This window comes from Neolamprologus multifasciatus, chromosome 12 (assembly GCF_963576455.1).
Source record: "Neolamprologus multifasciatus chromosome 12, fNeoMul1.2, whole genome shotgun sequence".
Lineage (NCBI taxonomy): Eukaryota > Metazoa > Chordata > Actinopteri > Cichliformes > Cichlidae > Neolamprologus > Neolamprologus multifasciatus.
The window spans coordinates 32050748-32066672 of NC_140450.1; the positions used below are offsets into that span (position 1 = coordinate 32050748).

The 15925-nt window shown below is 45.2% G+C and overlaps 1 protein-coding gene across 1 annotated transcript; it reads right to left on the bottom strand.

Moving 5' to 3' along the window:
• Window positions 1-12077: 12077 nt before the first annotated feature.
• LOC146507324 (E3 SUMO-protein ligase ZBED1) lies at window positions 12078-15012 on the bottom strand. The gene is made up of 2 exons (XM_085181179.1): window positions 13887-15012; window positions 12078-13688 (listed from the first exon to the last, which is right to left on the bottom strand). The coding sequence occupies exons 1-2, from the start codon at window positions 14580-14582 to the stop codon at window positions 13581-13583; spliced, it is 804 nt and encodes a 267-aa protein (XP_085037305.1). The 5' UTR covers window positions 14583-15012; the 3' UTR covers window positions 12078-13580.
• Window positions 15013-15925: the final 913 nt, after the last annotated feature.

Sequence of the window (15925 nt, forward strand, 5' to 3'; positions counted from 1 at the left end):
GCTGTGTGCTGAGGCTCATTGTCCTGCTGGAATATGCAGAACAACATCCCACAGCATGATGCTGCCACCACCATTCTTCACTGTAGGGATGGTGGGATGGATTTATGGATTTTGGAGTGACAATGACAAAATGTAAAAGAAATCAAGTGCTGTGAATACTTTCCAGATGCACTGTATATGTGTATGTCTTTATATGTATGTTATTAAATTCCATCCATCCATCCATCCATTCGCTTCCGCTTCTCCTTTTCAGGGTCGTGGGGGGTTCTGGAGCCTATCCCAGCTGTCATAGGGCGGGAGGCGGGGTACACCCTGGACTAGGGATGGGTATCGAAAACCGGTTCTTGTTGAGAACCGGTTCCCACTGTTTCAATTCCTTGGAATTGTTTGCCGTTTTTGCAAACGATTCCCTTATCGATTCCAGTCGCCCCGAATGACGTCACCACGTTGCGGAGCGTCATTTACCTGGCAGGAAACATGGCGCGTAAGCGGCTCAAACGCTCAAAAGTTTGGTTATACTTTACGAGAACGGATGACAACAGGGCAACTTGCAATACTTGCAAAGTAGATATTTCATTTAAGGAAGGAAACTCTATGAATATGCAAAAGCATTTGCTCACAAAACACACGATAACCTTAAATGAATGTCGTGTTTTTAATTCCGCTCCGGACTCGTGAATCTCAACCCAGCAGCAGCGGTAACGTTTGCACGTCCTCTCCCGTTAATGCAGTAGGTAAATAATCAACTAACAGTGCATATTATGTTAGCTGTGCATTTAGGTGACCATGATGAGAGACAGAGTCTGGCTCAGATGCTGGCAGTTCTCGCTGCAGTCTACCGGTAGCGTCTCCTTTCAGGCCAGGATAGACGAATGTCACCGAGCAGTGACTCAGTTTGTGGTCAAAGGCTTGCACCCATTTGCCACAGCAGATGCCCCGATTTTCGGTAAGTGAATGTGTTTAATTGTAGGCAGGGACATCACTGGATATTCTTGTGTAATTGCTACAGAATAATTTATGTTATACTTTTTTATTGCTACAGAAGAATATTTATTTTATTATTTTACATTTACATTTTTTTTTCCTGGGGACCCTGTGACCCATTGAAGAGCCGTAGGCTGTGGATCTCTTAATATGTCACTGTTGGGTTCGTAAGGCTATGTTACTCCTAAATTTCTATCTTGTTCAAAGAGAAGATATAAGACAAAGTTCTAAGCTAATCGAACTTAGTGTTCTCCTTTTTAAAAAAAAAAGAATCGATAAGAGAATCGATAAAGAATCGAATCGTTAAACAGAATCAAAAATAGAATCGGAATCGTGAAAATCTTATCAATACCCATCCCTACCTTGGACAGGTCGCCTGTCTGTCGCAAATTATTAAATTCATTTTTGATTATTTTATAATTATTTAATTATCCGCAAGAGACGGTGCCTGAAAAAACTGTTTATTTCTGCAGAAATTTATCGCCCGTACAAAGCAAAGACTTCTGTTTTAATGTGTCATTAGATGTTTGAACGCTCAACAGAAAATGCATATAAATGTTTCCCTTTAAGCTGGTCAAACCTGTGGGTGTGAATGTGCAAAAACAAAACAAAACATCAGAGTAGTAATAAGCCCACCACTGCCAAATTTAAATGACCATCACTATGGAAGTGAGATCATGAACGCCGCAGCACAACTAATCCACTTCCGAGCAATTAAAGGAAAACATGGGATTATTCCACTCAAGGTGCACTTTGCCAATCCACTTCCATCACAACCTCAAAGAAAAGAATCTCAGTCAAGCATCTAGAAATGCTGACACGAGCACCGTGCAGACTCCACGCCCACACAGACAGCCACAGACAGACAGTCTCATCAGCACATATACACGCATTAGGAAATAAGCCATACAAAGGGAAACAGAAAACAAACAAAGCACACCGAAACACAAGCGCACACTCTGTTTGATAAACACACACACACAGACCCACAGACACACACACATTTGTTCATTCAGCACTTTAAAGCAAACCATTAGTCGCTCAATCAGGCAGACCCCACAAGGGAGAGAGAGCTAATTAATGGCCGTATCGAAACGCCAAGCCTCGCGCTTTATCAAGGTTTCGGGAAACATGATGGGTCCCTCACAAATGCCATATTATTCTCTCTCCCTCTGCCTGTTTGTCAGTCTCACACTTTCTCTGTCTCACCCCTTAATACTGCCTAATAAATCTAATTTTTTTCATTGAATAATAGTGTAATTAATGTCCCGGAATACACACAAAAAGGTTGAAAATCAGATGGCTGCTACATATAAATTGTGGATCTCGTTATTATTATGAGACACAAACTAAATGCTCATCAGGCGGTTGTCAGTTAGGGAATAACACTAAAATAATAATGAACATTTTGACTGTATGCACTGAAATTCACGAGGCAACGCTGCTGTATTAACAGTGCATCTAAATGGATGAAGGAGGCAGGACCCAAAATCAGACCACAGCTGTTTAGTTATCAAATATGAATGTATAGTAACCTATTCCATATATTCTTTTGGTTAACACTTTATAATAGCACTTGTTACTAAACTGCAAATAAATAGTCCTTTACAGTATAGTATATGTAGTTCTTTATAAGTTATTTTACTCTTAGCAGTTAAATCAATACAGTTTTATTAGCTTTATTTATGTCACTTTGTCACCAGTTTGTGCATCATTAATTATATATTGTATTTATTGCATCACAGGTAACAAGAGACAGTTAAAATTACATTCTAATGACATCTTCACACATGCTGTAAATGATACAATATATTTGTTAATCATTACCAGATGTTCTTGTCCGTTGGTGAGCCCCGGCTCATTCCCAAATACTGCCGTTTTTTTCCTTGCCTTGGGCAGTTCTGAGATCACAGCGCGAGGTGTCCCCAGTGCTATGATGCAACAGTGAGACTGATTTCATTCCAAATTCTTCACATATGGTTTGAACCTGTTGGTGTCACATTTGAATGCAGCAGAGAGCCCACATCTTTTCACTCTTGTGATTGGCTACATTATAAACCATGAACTTGTCACGGCTGGCGGGGTGAGCCGTGTGGTGTGGAGGAAACGGAGGACCCAAAATGCAGACAGTCGATATGATGAGATGAGTGAGGGTTTTATTTACAGTGCACGAATAACAGAACTGAGGGCAGGACAGAACATAAACCTAAACTGGGTGAGCTGAATAACAAACCGGAGATCATACGAACGGGGTGAGTGGCAGAGAGACGCAGACGAGGAACAGGACACCATGAAACACAGACGAGCCGACAACGAACACAGACCGACACCCACTATAAATACACACACCAGGTAATCAGGAAATGGCACACAGGAGGGGACACAGCTGGAACTAATGGACATAACGAGACACAACCCTACAAAGTAAAACAGGAAACACACAGACTGTTTTACATAACACGAGGACATGAACAGAGCACCGAGGGAGACGCAGGTAGGGAAGATAAACACAACCAAACACCAACAACCAATACAAGATCAGAAATAAACTAGAAAACACTAATAACAAACTCAAAACGCTGGGTCACCGACCCAGGACCATGACAGTACCCCCCCCTCAAGGGCCGGCTCCAGACAGCCCAACAGAAACACAAACCCCCCCCCCAAAAAACAAAAACGACCCGACCAGGGCGGGTGGCGGGGGTCCAGGACGGAGGGACAGAGTCCAAAAAGGCCCAGACGGACAAGTTCAGGGGGCCGACCCGGAGGCCGACAGCGCCGGAGGCCAAAACAGTGCAGTTCCGGGGGCCGACCGTGCGGAAGGCGGCAACGACGGGGAAACAGTTCAGGAGGCCGACCGTGCACGCGGCAGCGGCAGTGACGCGGAAACAGTTCAGGGGGCCGACCGTGCGGACGGCGACGGCGGGACTGCAAGTCCGGGGGCCGGCCACGGTGACAAAGATGCCGATCATGCGGCCTGGCAGATGACCGACGGTGTTGAGGCGGCAGTTGGGGACCTGAAGGCCGCGTGGCCTTCGCTGGACCAGACGAGGCAGGAGCTGAGGCAGGAGCTGAGGCTGGACCAGGCGAAGCGGGCGAAGCTGAGGCAGAAGCTGGACCAGACGAAGCTGAGGCTGGACCAGACGAAGCGGAAGCAGAGGCTGGACCAGACGAAGCGGAAGCAGAGGCTGGACCAGACGAAGCGGAGGCAGAGGCTGGACCAGACGAAGCGGAGGCAGAGGCTGGACCAGACGAAGCGGAGGCAGAGGCTGGACCAGACGAAGCGGAGGCAGAGGCTGGACCAGACGAAGCGGAGGCAGAGGCTGGACCAGACGAAGCAGAGGCAGAGGCTGGACCAGACGAAGCTGAGGCAGAGGCTGGACCAGACGAAGCTGAGGCAGAGGCTGGACCAGACGAGGCGGATGCAGAGGCTGGACCAGACGAGGCGGATGCAGAGGCTGGACCAGGCGAGGAGGACGCTGAGGCTGGACCAGGCGAGGAGGATGCTGAGGCTGGACCAGGCGAGGAGGATGCAGAGGCTGGACCAGGCGAAGCTGATGCAAAGGCTGGACCAGGCGACGATGAAGCCGGAGCTGGACCAGGCGACGGCGTGGGTGAAGCCGGAGCTGGACCAGGCGACGGCGTGGGTGAAGCCGGAGCTGGACCAGGCGATGGCGTGGGTGAAGACACGGAGGCTGCAGCTGGCGAGGATGAAGACACGGAGGCTGCAGCTGGCGAGGATGAAGACACGGAGGCTGCAGCTGGCGAGGATGAAGACACGGAGGCCGCAGCTGGCGAGGATGAAGACACGGAGGCCGCAGCTGGCGAGAATGAAGACACGGAGGCCGCAGCTGGCGAGGATGAAGACACGGAGGCCGCAGCTGGCGAGGATGAAGCCGCTGCTGCTGCCGGCGGTGTAGATGAAGCCGCTGTTGCTGCCGGCGGCGTGGATGGAGCGGCAGCCGGCGAGGATGATGATGAGGCTCCAGCTGACGAGGCAGAAGACTGGACGGGCTCCTCGGGCCCTCCAGCTGACGAGGCAGAAGACTGGACGGGCTCCTCGGGCCCTCCAGCTGACGAGGCAGAAGACTGGACGGGCTCCTCGGGCCCTCCAGCTGACGAGGCAGAAGACTGGACGGGCTCCTCGGGCCCTCCAGCTGACGAGGCAGGAAGCTGGCTGGGTTCTCCTGAACCTCCAGGTGACGAGTCTTGGGGCTGGACGGGCTCCTCGGGCCCTCCAGCGGACGAGTCTTGGGGCTGGACGGGCTCCTCGGGCCCTCCAGCGGACGAGTCTTGAGGCTGGACGGGCTCCTCGGGCCCTCCAGCGGACGAGGCAGGCGGCTGGACGGGCTCCCCGGGCCCTCCAGCGGACGAGACAGGCGGCTGGACGGGCTCCTCGGGCCCTCCAGCGGACGGAACAGGCGGCTGGACGGGCTCCTCGGGCCCTCCAGCGGACGAGACAGGCGGCTGGACGGGCTCCTCGGGCCCTCCAGCGGACGAGACAGGCGGCTGGACGGGCTCCTCGGGCCCTCCAGCTGACGGGACAGGGGGCTGGACGGGCCCTCCAGCTGACGGGACAGGGGGCTGGACGGGCTCCTCGGGCCCTCCAGCGAGAATAGTCTCAGGACCAGCGGGCACAGGGGCCCCTGGCGGGCGCAGAACAGAACCAGCAGGCGCGGAGACCTCTGGCAGGCGCAGAACAGAACCAGCAGGCGCGGAGACCTCTGGCAGGCGCAGAACAGAACCAGCAGGCGCGGAGACCTCTGGCGGGCACAGAACAGAACCAGCAGGCGCACGGGCCTCTGGCAGGAACGGATCAGAACCAGCAGGCGCACGGGCCTCTGGCAGGAACAAATCAGAACCAGCAGGCGCACGGGCCTCTGGCAGGAACAGATCAGAACCAGCAGGCGCATGGGCCTCTGGCAGGAACAGATCAGAACCAGCAGGCGCACGGGCCTCTGGCAAACACAAGGCTGACTGCAGCTGCACCGAGCATTGACTCAGCTCAGGCAGCGACAGCCGGGTGCAGTCCTCAGCTGGCTTCTTTACCTCCAGGGGTCCAGAGTCTGCTGGGGGCTGAAACCCAGCCTCTGGGGAGGCCCTGGAGTGCATCTCAGTCTCACAACTGGCCAGCTCTTGAGGAACGTTTGCAGGATTGTGTGGTTTGTCTCTCTGCAAAAAATACTTAGAAAAAGAGTCCAAAACGGGGGGCACAGACGCAGCCTCCCGTACAGAGGGAGTCGGTGAAGATGGCATAGATGACTGGGCTAGTGGGGATACCGGGGGCCGAGCTGAATGCTGCTGTGCAGCTAAACGAGCTTGCGGCTGTGCAGCTAAACGAGCTTGCGGCTGTGCAGCTAAACGAGCTTGCGGCTGTGCAGCTAAACGAGCTTGGGACAGCTGAGCAGGAGAATGAACAGGCAACCAGCAGTTCTCCTTGTCATCTGCTGCACAAAACACAGCCCCTGAATAAACCGTCCCACAGTCCAAAACAGAAAAAGGGTCCTTCTCACTCGCCACAGCCTGCAGTGCTATAGTCCTGATATCCAGCTGTGGGGTGACGCGCCGACGGCGCGATCGTCGCCTCCTTCCTGCGGACGACTCCGGCGGGCCGGGCAAAACCTCCGGCGGGCCGGGCAAAACCTCCGGCGGGCCGGGCAAAACCTCCGGCGGGAGGGGCAAAACCTCCGGCGGGAGAAGCTGACGTGGCTGTTCCGGGGCGGCCGTAGTCCGCTGCTGCTGGACAAAGTCTGTGGATTCCCGAGCTTGCACCACCTCCCGGGCTTTATGCAGGTTGCGAATTAAGACCGAAAGTCCCTTGAACTGGCAGAGGTAGGAATTCCCTTCCAGGATTGCCTCTATGGCTTTTAACCCCACCACTTTCGCACTTGCGTTGGTGGTGTGGGTTACCCAGTCCATTAGGCGTTGGATGCGTGCGAGGTCACTCTCCCCAGACAAAGCTGCTGGATCCATCTTGTGGTCGGCTCGTACTGTCACGGCTGGCGGGGTGAGCCGTGTGGTGTGGAGGAAACGGAGGACCCAAAATGCAGACAGTCGATATGATGAGATGAGTGAGGGTTTTATTTACAGTGCACGAATAACAGAACTGAGGGCAGGACAGAACATAAACCTAAACTGGGTGAGCTGAATAACAAACCGGAGATCATACGAACGGGGTGAGTGGCAGAGACACGCAGACGAGGAACAGGACACCATGAAACACAGACGAGCCGACAACGAACACAGACCGACACCCACTATAAATACACACACCAGGTAATCAGGAAATGGCACACAGGAGGGGACACAGCTGGAACTAATGGACATAACGAGACACAACCCTACAAAGTAAAACAGGAAACACACAGACTGTTTTACATAACACGAGGACATGAACAGAGCACCGAGGGAGACGCAGGTAGGGAAGATAAACACAACCAAACACCAACAACCAATACAAGATCAGAAATAAACTAGAAAACACTAATAACAAACTCAAAACGCTGGGTCACCGACCCAGGACCATGACAGAACTCTTCCCAGAGCTCACTAACTAGAGCAGGCCGGGCAAACACAAGGCTCGGGGGGCCAGAACAGACCTGGCAAAGGCTCAAATGTGAAAATGTGAAGGAGGGCAGACATTTTATTATTTCTAACTGTATTTTCAGAGCTTTTCCTACTGTGAAGACCTCCAACAGACTGCACCAATCAAGGTAATAGATAAACAGTAACAGTTAAAACAGCAAAGTTCCTGTCTTCTTATATAGAAGAAAACAGGAACTTGTATAGTTCCTGTTTCCTGTTCCTATAGGAACTTGTTTTCTTCTATAGAAATTTCTATACCAGAACTTTTTTTGCAATTTTAAACATTTGTGCTGTAGATTTCTTGCATTTATTACAGCAGCGATTTCTTATTATGTACAAAAACGGAGATGCACTGTTGAGATTGCTCTTTTTTCTTTTATTAAATATATTAAATATGTAGTTAAACACTGTTACGCTGCCAGAGAGGGGATTTTGCTGTTTCATCCCACCTAAGATCAAAGTAGGCTGTATGTGGTTCACATCGTGCCACCTGCTGCCACTTTTACTCTTAATAATATATAGTTATTCAAACAATGTTTCTAAACATACTGCTAAGAACTGAGGAATCCTTTGCAAAGTTTAATACTTGCAACTTTTCAACAATGGTTTACCTACGGCACATGGGTGCAGCGGTTAGCACTGTCACCTCACTTCAAGAAGGTTCTTTTTTCAAACCCGCCAGCGGGGGGCGTTCTGTGTAAAAAGTCAAGCTTCCTTTTTTTAGCCTCTCCCGGGGTCGCCACCACAGGTGGCTCCGAGTGTGTGACTTGACAGACTCCTTCCTGACACAAGCCCAAAGGGATTTGTGCCTCCTCCTGAGATTCAGCCTGGGGAACTTTCACTTGTGAGTTGAATGTGTAAACCACCACACCCTGGAGACCCCGGGGGCCTTTCTGTACATTTCCTCCATGAGACTTTGCAGGTTCTCTCCCATTACACCAACTTCCTCTCACAGTCCAGAGATGCTCGTTAGGTTCACTGGTGATTCTTAATTGGCAGTGGGCATAAATGTGTAAATGGTTGTCTCTTGTAGCTCTGTATTTGTACTAGGGGTGGGGGAAAAAATCGATACTGTGTAGTATGGTGATATTTTGTTTGCTAATAATGTATCGATACAGGGACAGCAGAAATCGATATTTTGTTACAAAAAACGTTTTTGTGCTCTGACTTCAGAGCATGTTGATCCTTTTTCTGAGCAAGAATCCTGACATTCCTTCACTGTCCAAATGTGTTTAACTTTTTTTTGGCAGCAATAAACATGACAGTTTACTTATTTTAATTTAAGACATGTTTTATTTTAATTAAGTTTAAAACTTTTTTATTTAATGTAAAATTATATTTTGTTTTAATTTACTTTCATATTCTTCAGTTGCTGAAGGGGCTGCATAGTTTTCATAAACTGCATAGTTCAGAATAGCTATAATTGTACCAGATGGTTGCATTCAGTTAAGTTGGACTAGACTGTAATACAAACCGTTCAGTTTGTCAACAATAAAACTGAAATGAGAGAAAGACTGAGTGTGAGACTTTGATATTAGATAAAATGAATATTGATAAAGTTTACCTTTATGTACAGAATCTGAATATCGCAAAATATTTTAAAAAATTGCAATAATATCGTATCGTGCGTTAAGTATTGTGATAATATTGTATCGTGAGTTGTATGGTGATTCCCACCTCTAATTTGTACATTCTAGGACAGCTAGGATAACCTATAGTCTACTTTTCCACCTTAACACTAAATTCTATGAGCACTTAGGCAGATAGATGGCTTCATTTCCATTAATTATTATTTCCTTATTATTGAAAATAACTCTTTAAGTTTCATTAACTCATTAACCATTTAATATCAGTTAATATCCAAATCATTTACTTTTACTTCAAGTTGAAAAGGAAGACTTCCTTTAAGAACCAATGTGGACTTCTTTAATAATTATACCAGATTGGTGTTAATAATTAATATATAGTATTTTTGTTTCCTTTTGTTGTTGTTTGTTTAAGTGTGTGCTAATGCACTTCAATAAAAACATATTAGTAGCTGTGAACTCCCCCATGGAAGTACAGTAGATGTACATAAGTATTTCTATGAGAAATTATGCTGTTTAAAGAGATGGGGCTGGACTTTTATTGTAATATTAATTAGATGTAATATTAATCATTTTCAAGTTTACATCTCGGCACAATAAAAAATACATGCAATTTGAACTGTTGTGAGCTAACGAAGCAATAATGGAGTCAACTACAGAACATCATGTACCATCGTGTGATAATATGACTGACGTGTGGTTCTTCGCCATTAGTATTGAACTCTGTAATGGTCATTCCTTAAGGTAAAAAACTATAAATTGTACCCTGTAACATTTTATTGGAACATGATATTGTTGATACTTCAAATAAACTTGTGTAAAGGAAACAGAACGAGGGTTGTGTTCAGCAAGACAGATGTAGCATTAAGGCTGATCCAAAATTTGCATACATGCTTTCCTGTTGCGCGATGATTCACTTTCCATCCAAGGCAATTACTCTCCCACGTCTAGTACTCGAAACTGCAGCTGCTATATGACTTAGCGTTCACTTCTTGATTTGAAAATCAATCTGGCACATCTGTGCCTGATTCTCCTTTAGTTCACTCTCAATACCTACATGGATAACAGATGTTACGGTTCAAACTTTACTTTTTAGCCAGTGCATAGTGTACAAATCACAATATTAGATTAAAAAAAAAAGTTTAACATGGGGCTGTAGTAGTTATTTACACATTGTACTTGAATTTTTAGAGTCACCAGGTTCTCGTCACGAGTCCTACATGTTTCCTGTGCACAAGTTGCATCTTTTAAAACCAAGCAGCAGCAGGTTGCATCTTTGACTTGAAGGCCCATCGCTTTGGTTTGACACCTGTGCACATCTGACTCTACTAAGCACTTGCAGCTTCATTAGATGCGTAAGTGCACCTGCAAAGCAAGAGATGTGTGCATAGTTATGCATCTGACACAATAGCAGCAGCTTCATTAATTGTGAAGTCAATTATTCCAAACAGACGCAGGATGGACCATGACCTAACAGTAAATAACAGTCTACTTTTCTACTTCTGATAAAGGTGTCACAGTTTTACTGATGAATAATTTGTTGCACTTAAGCATCCTCAGGTTCAGAAGCCCTGAGCTGGTGGATATTCTGTTTTCCTTTTATTAAAATCCAGGTTTATTTGCCAACACAAAACATACTTTTTTACATTTTTTCCTCCATGTCAAAGCTGTTATTTAATAGTTATTTTATCAGTTGTGTCGCTTGAACTGAATCCAAAATGACCAAATACCTTTCATGCATATTTTGAGTTTTCTCTCATTAACCTTGCTCTACCACTTCACATCTATTGCAGTTTGAAATATGCAGTTTGAAATTTACTGTGATAACGAAAGAGTCTGGAACAAATCAGACTAACAAGTCTTTCCAGTAGGAGGTTAATTCCTCACCTGGAGGATCATATCAGCAGTTCTTTCATCGAAGTTTACAAAGAGAGTACTGCGCATTTCAAAATGTGGCACAACCGCAGTAACTTTATCAGTTACTTATAATATCTCTGACATGAAGACAGGATCAATTTATCATATAGCAGCACACCAAGAGGAGAGGCTAGGACAGGGGTGGGCAATCTCAGTCCACGAGGGCCGGTGTCCCTGCAGGTTTTAGATGTGTCCTCGAACCAACACAGCTGATTTAAATGGCTAAATTAGCTCCTCAACATGTCCTGGTAACGAACTAATCATGTGATTCAGGTGTGTTGACCCAAGGTGAGATCTAAAACCTGCAGGGACACCGGCCCTCGTGGACTGAGATTACCCACCCCTGGGCTAGAAGCTCAGAGATGTATTGACTACTGATGGGAAACTGGTTTAACTGATGAACTAGCTATTATTCACCTGTGCTGCAAGTTAGTAAAAGTAGTTCCCGGTGTTGTGAAGAGCACAGGAATCCTTAGGTCCCTGATTCAAATCCGGTTTGAAGGAAAAGCTTTTTGGGGTGTCTTGTAGAGCAGGGCACCCACTAACTGGAAGGTTGGTGATTTGATCTCAGTCTGCATGCCAAATATCCTTGGGAAAGACTCTAACCCCATGTTGCTCTCTGAAGCATCCATCAGAATGTGAATGTTAGATAGGATGTGAATGGGTGAATATACAAGTTATGTAGAATGCTCAGAGTAGAAAAGCACTATATAATACCCAGTCCATTTACAATGCCAGGTCAGTTTTTACTTTTAAAGAGAAGTACAAATGAAAAGTGCAACCTCAAAGGTCAGTAAAAAAAACAAAAAACTTCTTGCTAACAAGCACAATTATGTGTTACTAAACTAACCTAATTCCTTTGGGGGAAACAGGAAAAAATTTAGCTGTGTTTTAAACTTTTCTTTGTCTAGTTATATATATATATATATATATATATATATATATATATATATATATATAAGCATATATACAGCTTAGGTGAAAAGTTTGCATACATTCATCATAAGCATGGTCTTGGTCTTTTTAATGACTTCTTTGAGCTGTTCTTTTTCCAGGGTGGAAGGACTGCACAGCACACATCTTTATTTACACCACTGATAATTTTGGTTAACTGTCCCTTAGCAAGTTGCAACTTCTGGCATACATCAGGTTGGATATTTGACTGCTCCTCTTGGCAGAATTAATTGAAATTGGTTGGTTTCCTGGCAGTAACCTCGCTTTTAAACATAGTGTACAAATTTGCAATAGGGGTGAGGTCTGGCTTTAATGTTGGCATGCTTTATCCAGTCTTTGGGATGATCCTAACCAAGTACATCATATATGTGACGGTAACAAATGGACATATAAAACATGAAATTGTTTAGAAATGTCCCATTAAGCTTGTGGAGAGAATCAATACAGAATCGAATCGATAAGTGATATTGGTGATGGAATCTGAGTCGCAAAATTTGTATCAATCCCAATAGCTAGAAATGTGGCAGAAGCTTGTTCATACTACTAAAGATATCTGATTGATGTACAACTTGCTAAGGGATATTTCACCAGATATTACTGGGGGTTTATTTACACTCTGTAATAAATTCAACCTTGTGCACCATGTTTTTTTTAAGTCATTTAAGATGTATGATGTATAATTATTCCACCCTGGAATTTCAAAGAAATACAAAATTACCATGACTCTCATTCCCATCATGGGTGTACATTAGAGGTGGGAATCGCCATACACCCCACGATACGATATTATCACAATACTTAACTCACGATACGATATTATTGCGATTTTTTTTATATATATATTTTTGCAATATTCTGAGTATTGCAATACGATATTTTGTGATTTATCACATATTTTTTCTACTGCAGAATTTGTCCATAAAGGTAAACTTTATCAATATTCATTTTATCTAATAATAAAGTCTCACACTCAGTCTTTCTCTCATGTCAGTCAGTTTTATTGCTGACAAAGGACAAAGTGAACGGTTCTTATAACAGTCTAGTAACCAACTTAACTGAACGTAAGTATCTGGTACAATTATAGCTTAAAACAAAATATAATTTTACATTAAATAAAAAAGTTTTAAATTTAAATAAAATAAAACATGTCTTAAATTAAAATAAGTAAACTGTCCTGTTTGTTGCTGCCCTAAAAAGTTAAACACATTTGGACAGTGAAGCAATGTCAGCATTCTTGCTCAGAAAAAGGATCAACATGCTCTGAAGTCAGAGTGCTCCGTTTTGCTGTGACGATGTCTCCAGCGGTTGAGAAGACTCTTTCAGCCGAGACACTAGTACCTGGGATACAAAGGTATCTTTTTGCCAGAGTGGCTAGGAAAGGATAGACTTCCTCATGGGATTTCCACCAGCTTAGTGGGTCTTCTGTGAGTGCCAGTGACGTGACCTCCTGGTATTTTTTCACCTCCTCCTCAGCTGTGGCAGATAATGATTTTGGTGGGGCTCCAACATCACCATAAGTCTGACCAAGCAAGTCTGTTAACCCACAAGACTTCCTCATCTTGGCTGGTATGAGGGGGGTCTGGGATTTTGTTCAGTCTCGTCAGGTTTCTCATGATGTTCATGGGCTTCTGGCTCACAGATGGGCTGCTGCCTCTTTTCTTCCTGTAGAAAACCCACACACATACAGCGAGAGGGAGAAAATAAATATTTTATATCTTTTAGTATGCAGTAATATGTTAGCAAATTATAATTAATGCATTTAATTGTTAAATAGAATATTACCAATATGACAAAAATATCACCGATCTACTAATAATGTAAGTAAGTTATTTAAATTATAACACCAGAATGTTTGCTTACCTGAAGGGTTATAGCCTCAGCAACCACTCTGGCATAGGTTTCCTGTCTTTCCTCCAGTGACAGGAACGGCAGGGTTTTAAAGCGTGGGTCGAGAGCTGATGCTGTGTAGAGGGTGTTCCTCTCGACTGTGCTGGCATATCTCTTCTTAAGGTCTTGACTGATACTTTGCTTGATGTTTCTGACCAGCACTGTGTCACCAATGTTGTCTTGGGTGTCGTGCAACAGCTGTGCTAGCAGCGGTGCTACGAGAGACAGAGTAGGATTCTTTTCCTCAGACATCACAGTAGTCGCGACTTGCATTGACTTCAAGGCCCGGACAATTTCTTCAGTGTTCCCAATATCCGTCTCATTTAGAGTAAAGATATCTGTGCTACTCTTTCTGACTTCGGGAGACAGCAGCGCTGCACAAATCGCAGGTTGTTGTTCAAGGAAACGCTGGAGCATGTCATAAGCACTGTTCCATCTCGTGCAGACGTCGGTCTTGAGCTTGTGAGTCGGAAGCTGTAACATTTTCTGTTTTTGCTCCAGAGCGTGGTTTGCCACTGTGCTTCTATTGAAAAACCCAGTTATGCGCCGCACTCTCCCCAAGACCCTGGCTACTGCAGGCAGGTTTAAGGCTCGTTGTGATGCCAGATTGAGCGTATGGGCGAAACACTTCACATGCAGGTATCCCGCTAGCTGAGTGGCAATTGTCATATTAGAAGCATTGTCAGTGACAACCACCAGATTTTTGTCGGCAATCCCCCATTCCTGTGCTGCATTTTGCAGGAGATTTGCAATGTTCGCTCCGGTGTGACTTTCATGTAATGTTCGAGTTTGGAGAACGTAAGACAGCAGTTGCCAGTCCGCTGTGAGATAATGAGCTGTTATAGTCACATATGAATCCACAGCCCGCGAGGTCCATGCGTCGCAAGTTAATGCAACCCTTTCTGCTGTGCTCAAACTTTCCTCAACTTTACGCTTCACATCTATGTAGAGATTGGGTACGGCTGTGTCCGCGAAAAAACGTCATGATGGTATCACATACCTGGGTTCCAGCGTCTTGATCATGTAAGAAAAGCCCTCGTTTTCCACAATGTTGTAAGGACGCAGGTCTTTGCAGATGAAGTACGTGATAGATTGTGTTATTTTCTAGCTTGGGAGATAGCTTTGCTAAGCTAAGAGTGTCCAGCGTCTTTCAGTGGAGCTGATTTAGAGCTAGCTTTCCCGTCCGCGGTTAATGCTATTTTTGGATGGTGCCGTGTAAGATGGGCCCTCATGTTCGTAGTATTCCCAGAGTACTTTATTTTCATACGACACACCTTGCAAATCCCGTGTGTCATATCCATCTCATTTGTTCCATCCTTGTTAAAAAATCCAAAGTACTCCCAGACGTTTGATTTAAACGCAGATGGCGCTTTCCTGATCTCTTTCTCTTCCTCCATCTTTGTTTGATCAATTTTCCCATGTGCTCACCTAACCTCTGCTGACCTCACTAAAGAAAAAGCTCAACCGCACCATCTGGTGGACTGGAAGTTTTTGGAACAAAATATCAATGTCTGCTGTCCCTGTATCGATACATAATTGGCAAACAAAATATCGCGATACTACGCAGTATCGATTTTTTCCCCCACCTCTAGTGTACATGTGTGTAAACTTTTGACCACAACAGCATCCAGATCAGATACAATTATGTTTAAAGTTCTCCTATTGAGATTTTTGACGAACTACGCAAATGCAGTGTTCTTCTATAGGTAAACCTCTGAAATAGCAGCAATTGATTTAAGCAGCTGGCTCTTTTGCCAGTGCATTTCTATGCCTTTAATGTGTTAATCACTTCTTCAGACACTAAAATAACTGAAGCTGCCATGTTTTAGTGTTACTCCAATTACAGACAAAGTTTTCAAATCAATAAAAAAATAAGAAAAGAAAAAGTTTTCCCAAGTTGTCTGACCTAAATCAAGTGGACAAGAAAGCACATGTCAAGGTAATTCAGAAAATCATAGCTGACATGTTGACATCTCGGCTGCCATAATAAAGATTTTAATTTATTTTTTTAA

Coding starts and splice junctions, on each gene's coding strand:
- LOC146507324 (XM_085181179.1), bottom strand. CDS start 14,582: ATGACAATTGCCACTCAGCTAGCGGGATACCTGCATGTGAAGTGTTTC. Junction 13,689..13,886: donor CTGAGGCTATAACCCTTCAG/GTAAGCAAACAT, acceptor GGTTTTCTACAG/GAAGAAAAGAGGCAGCAGCC.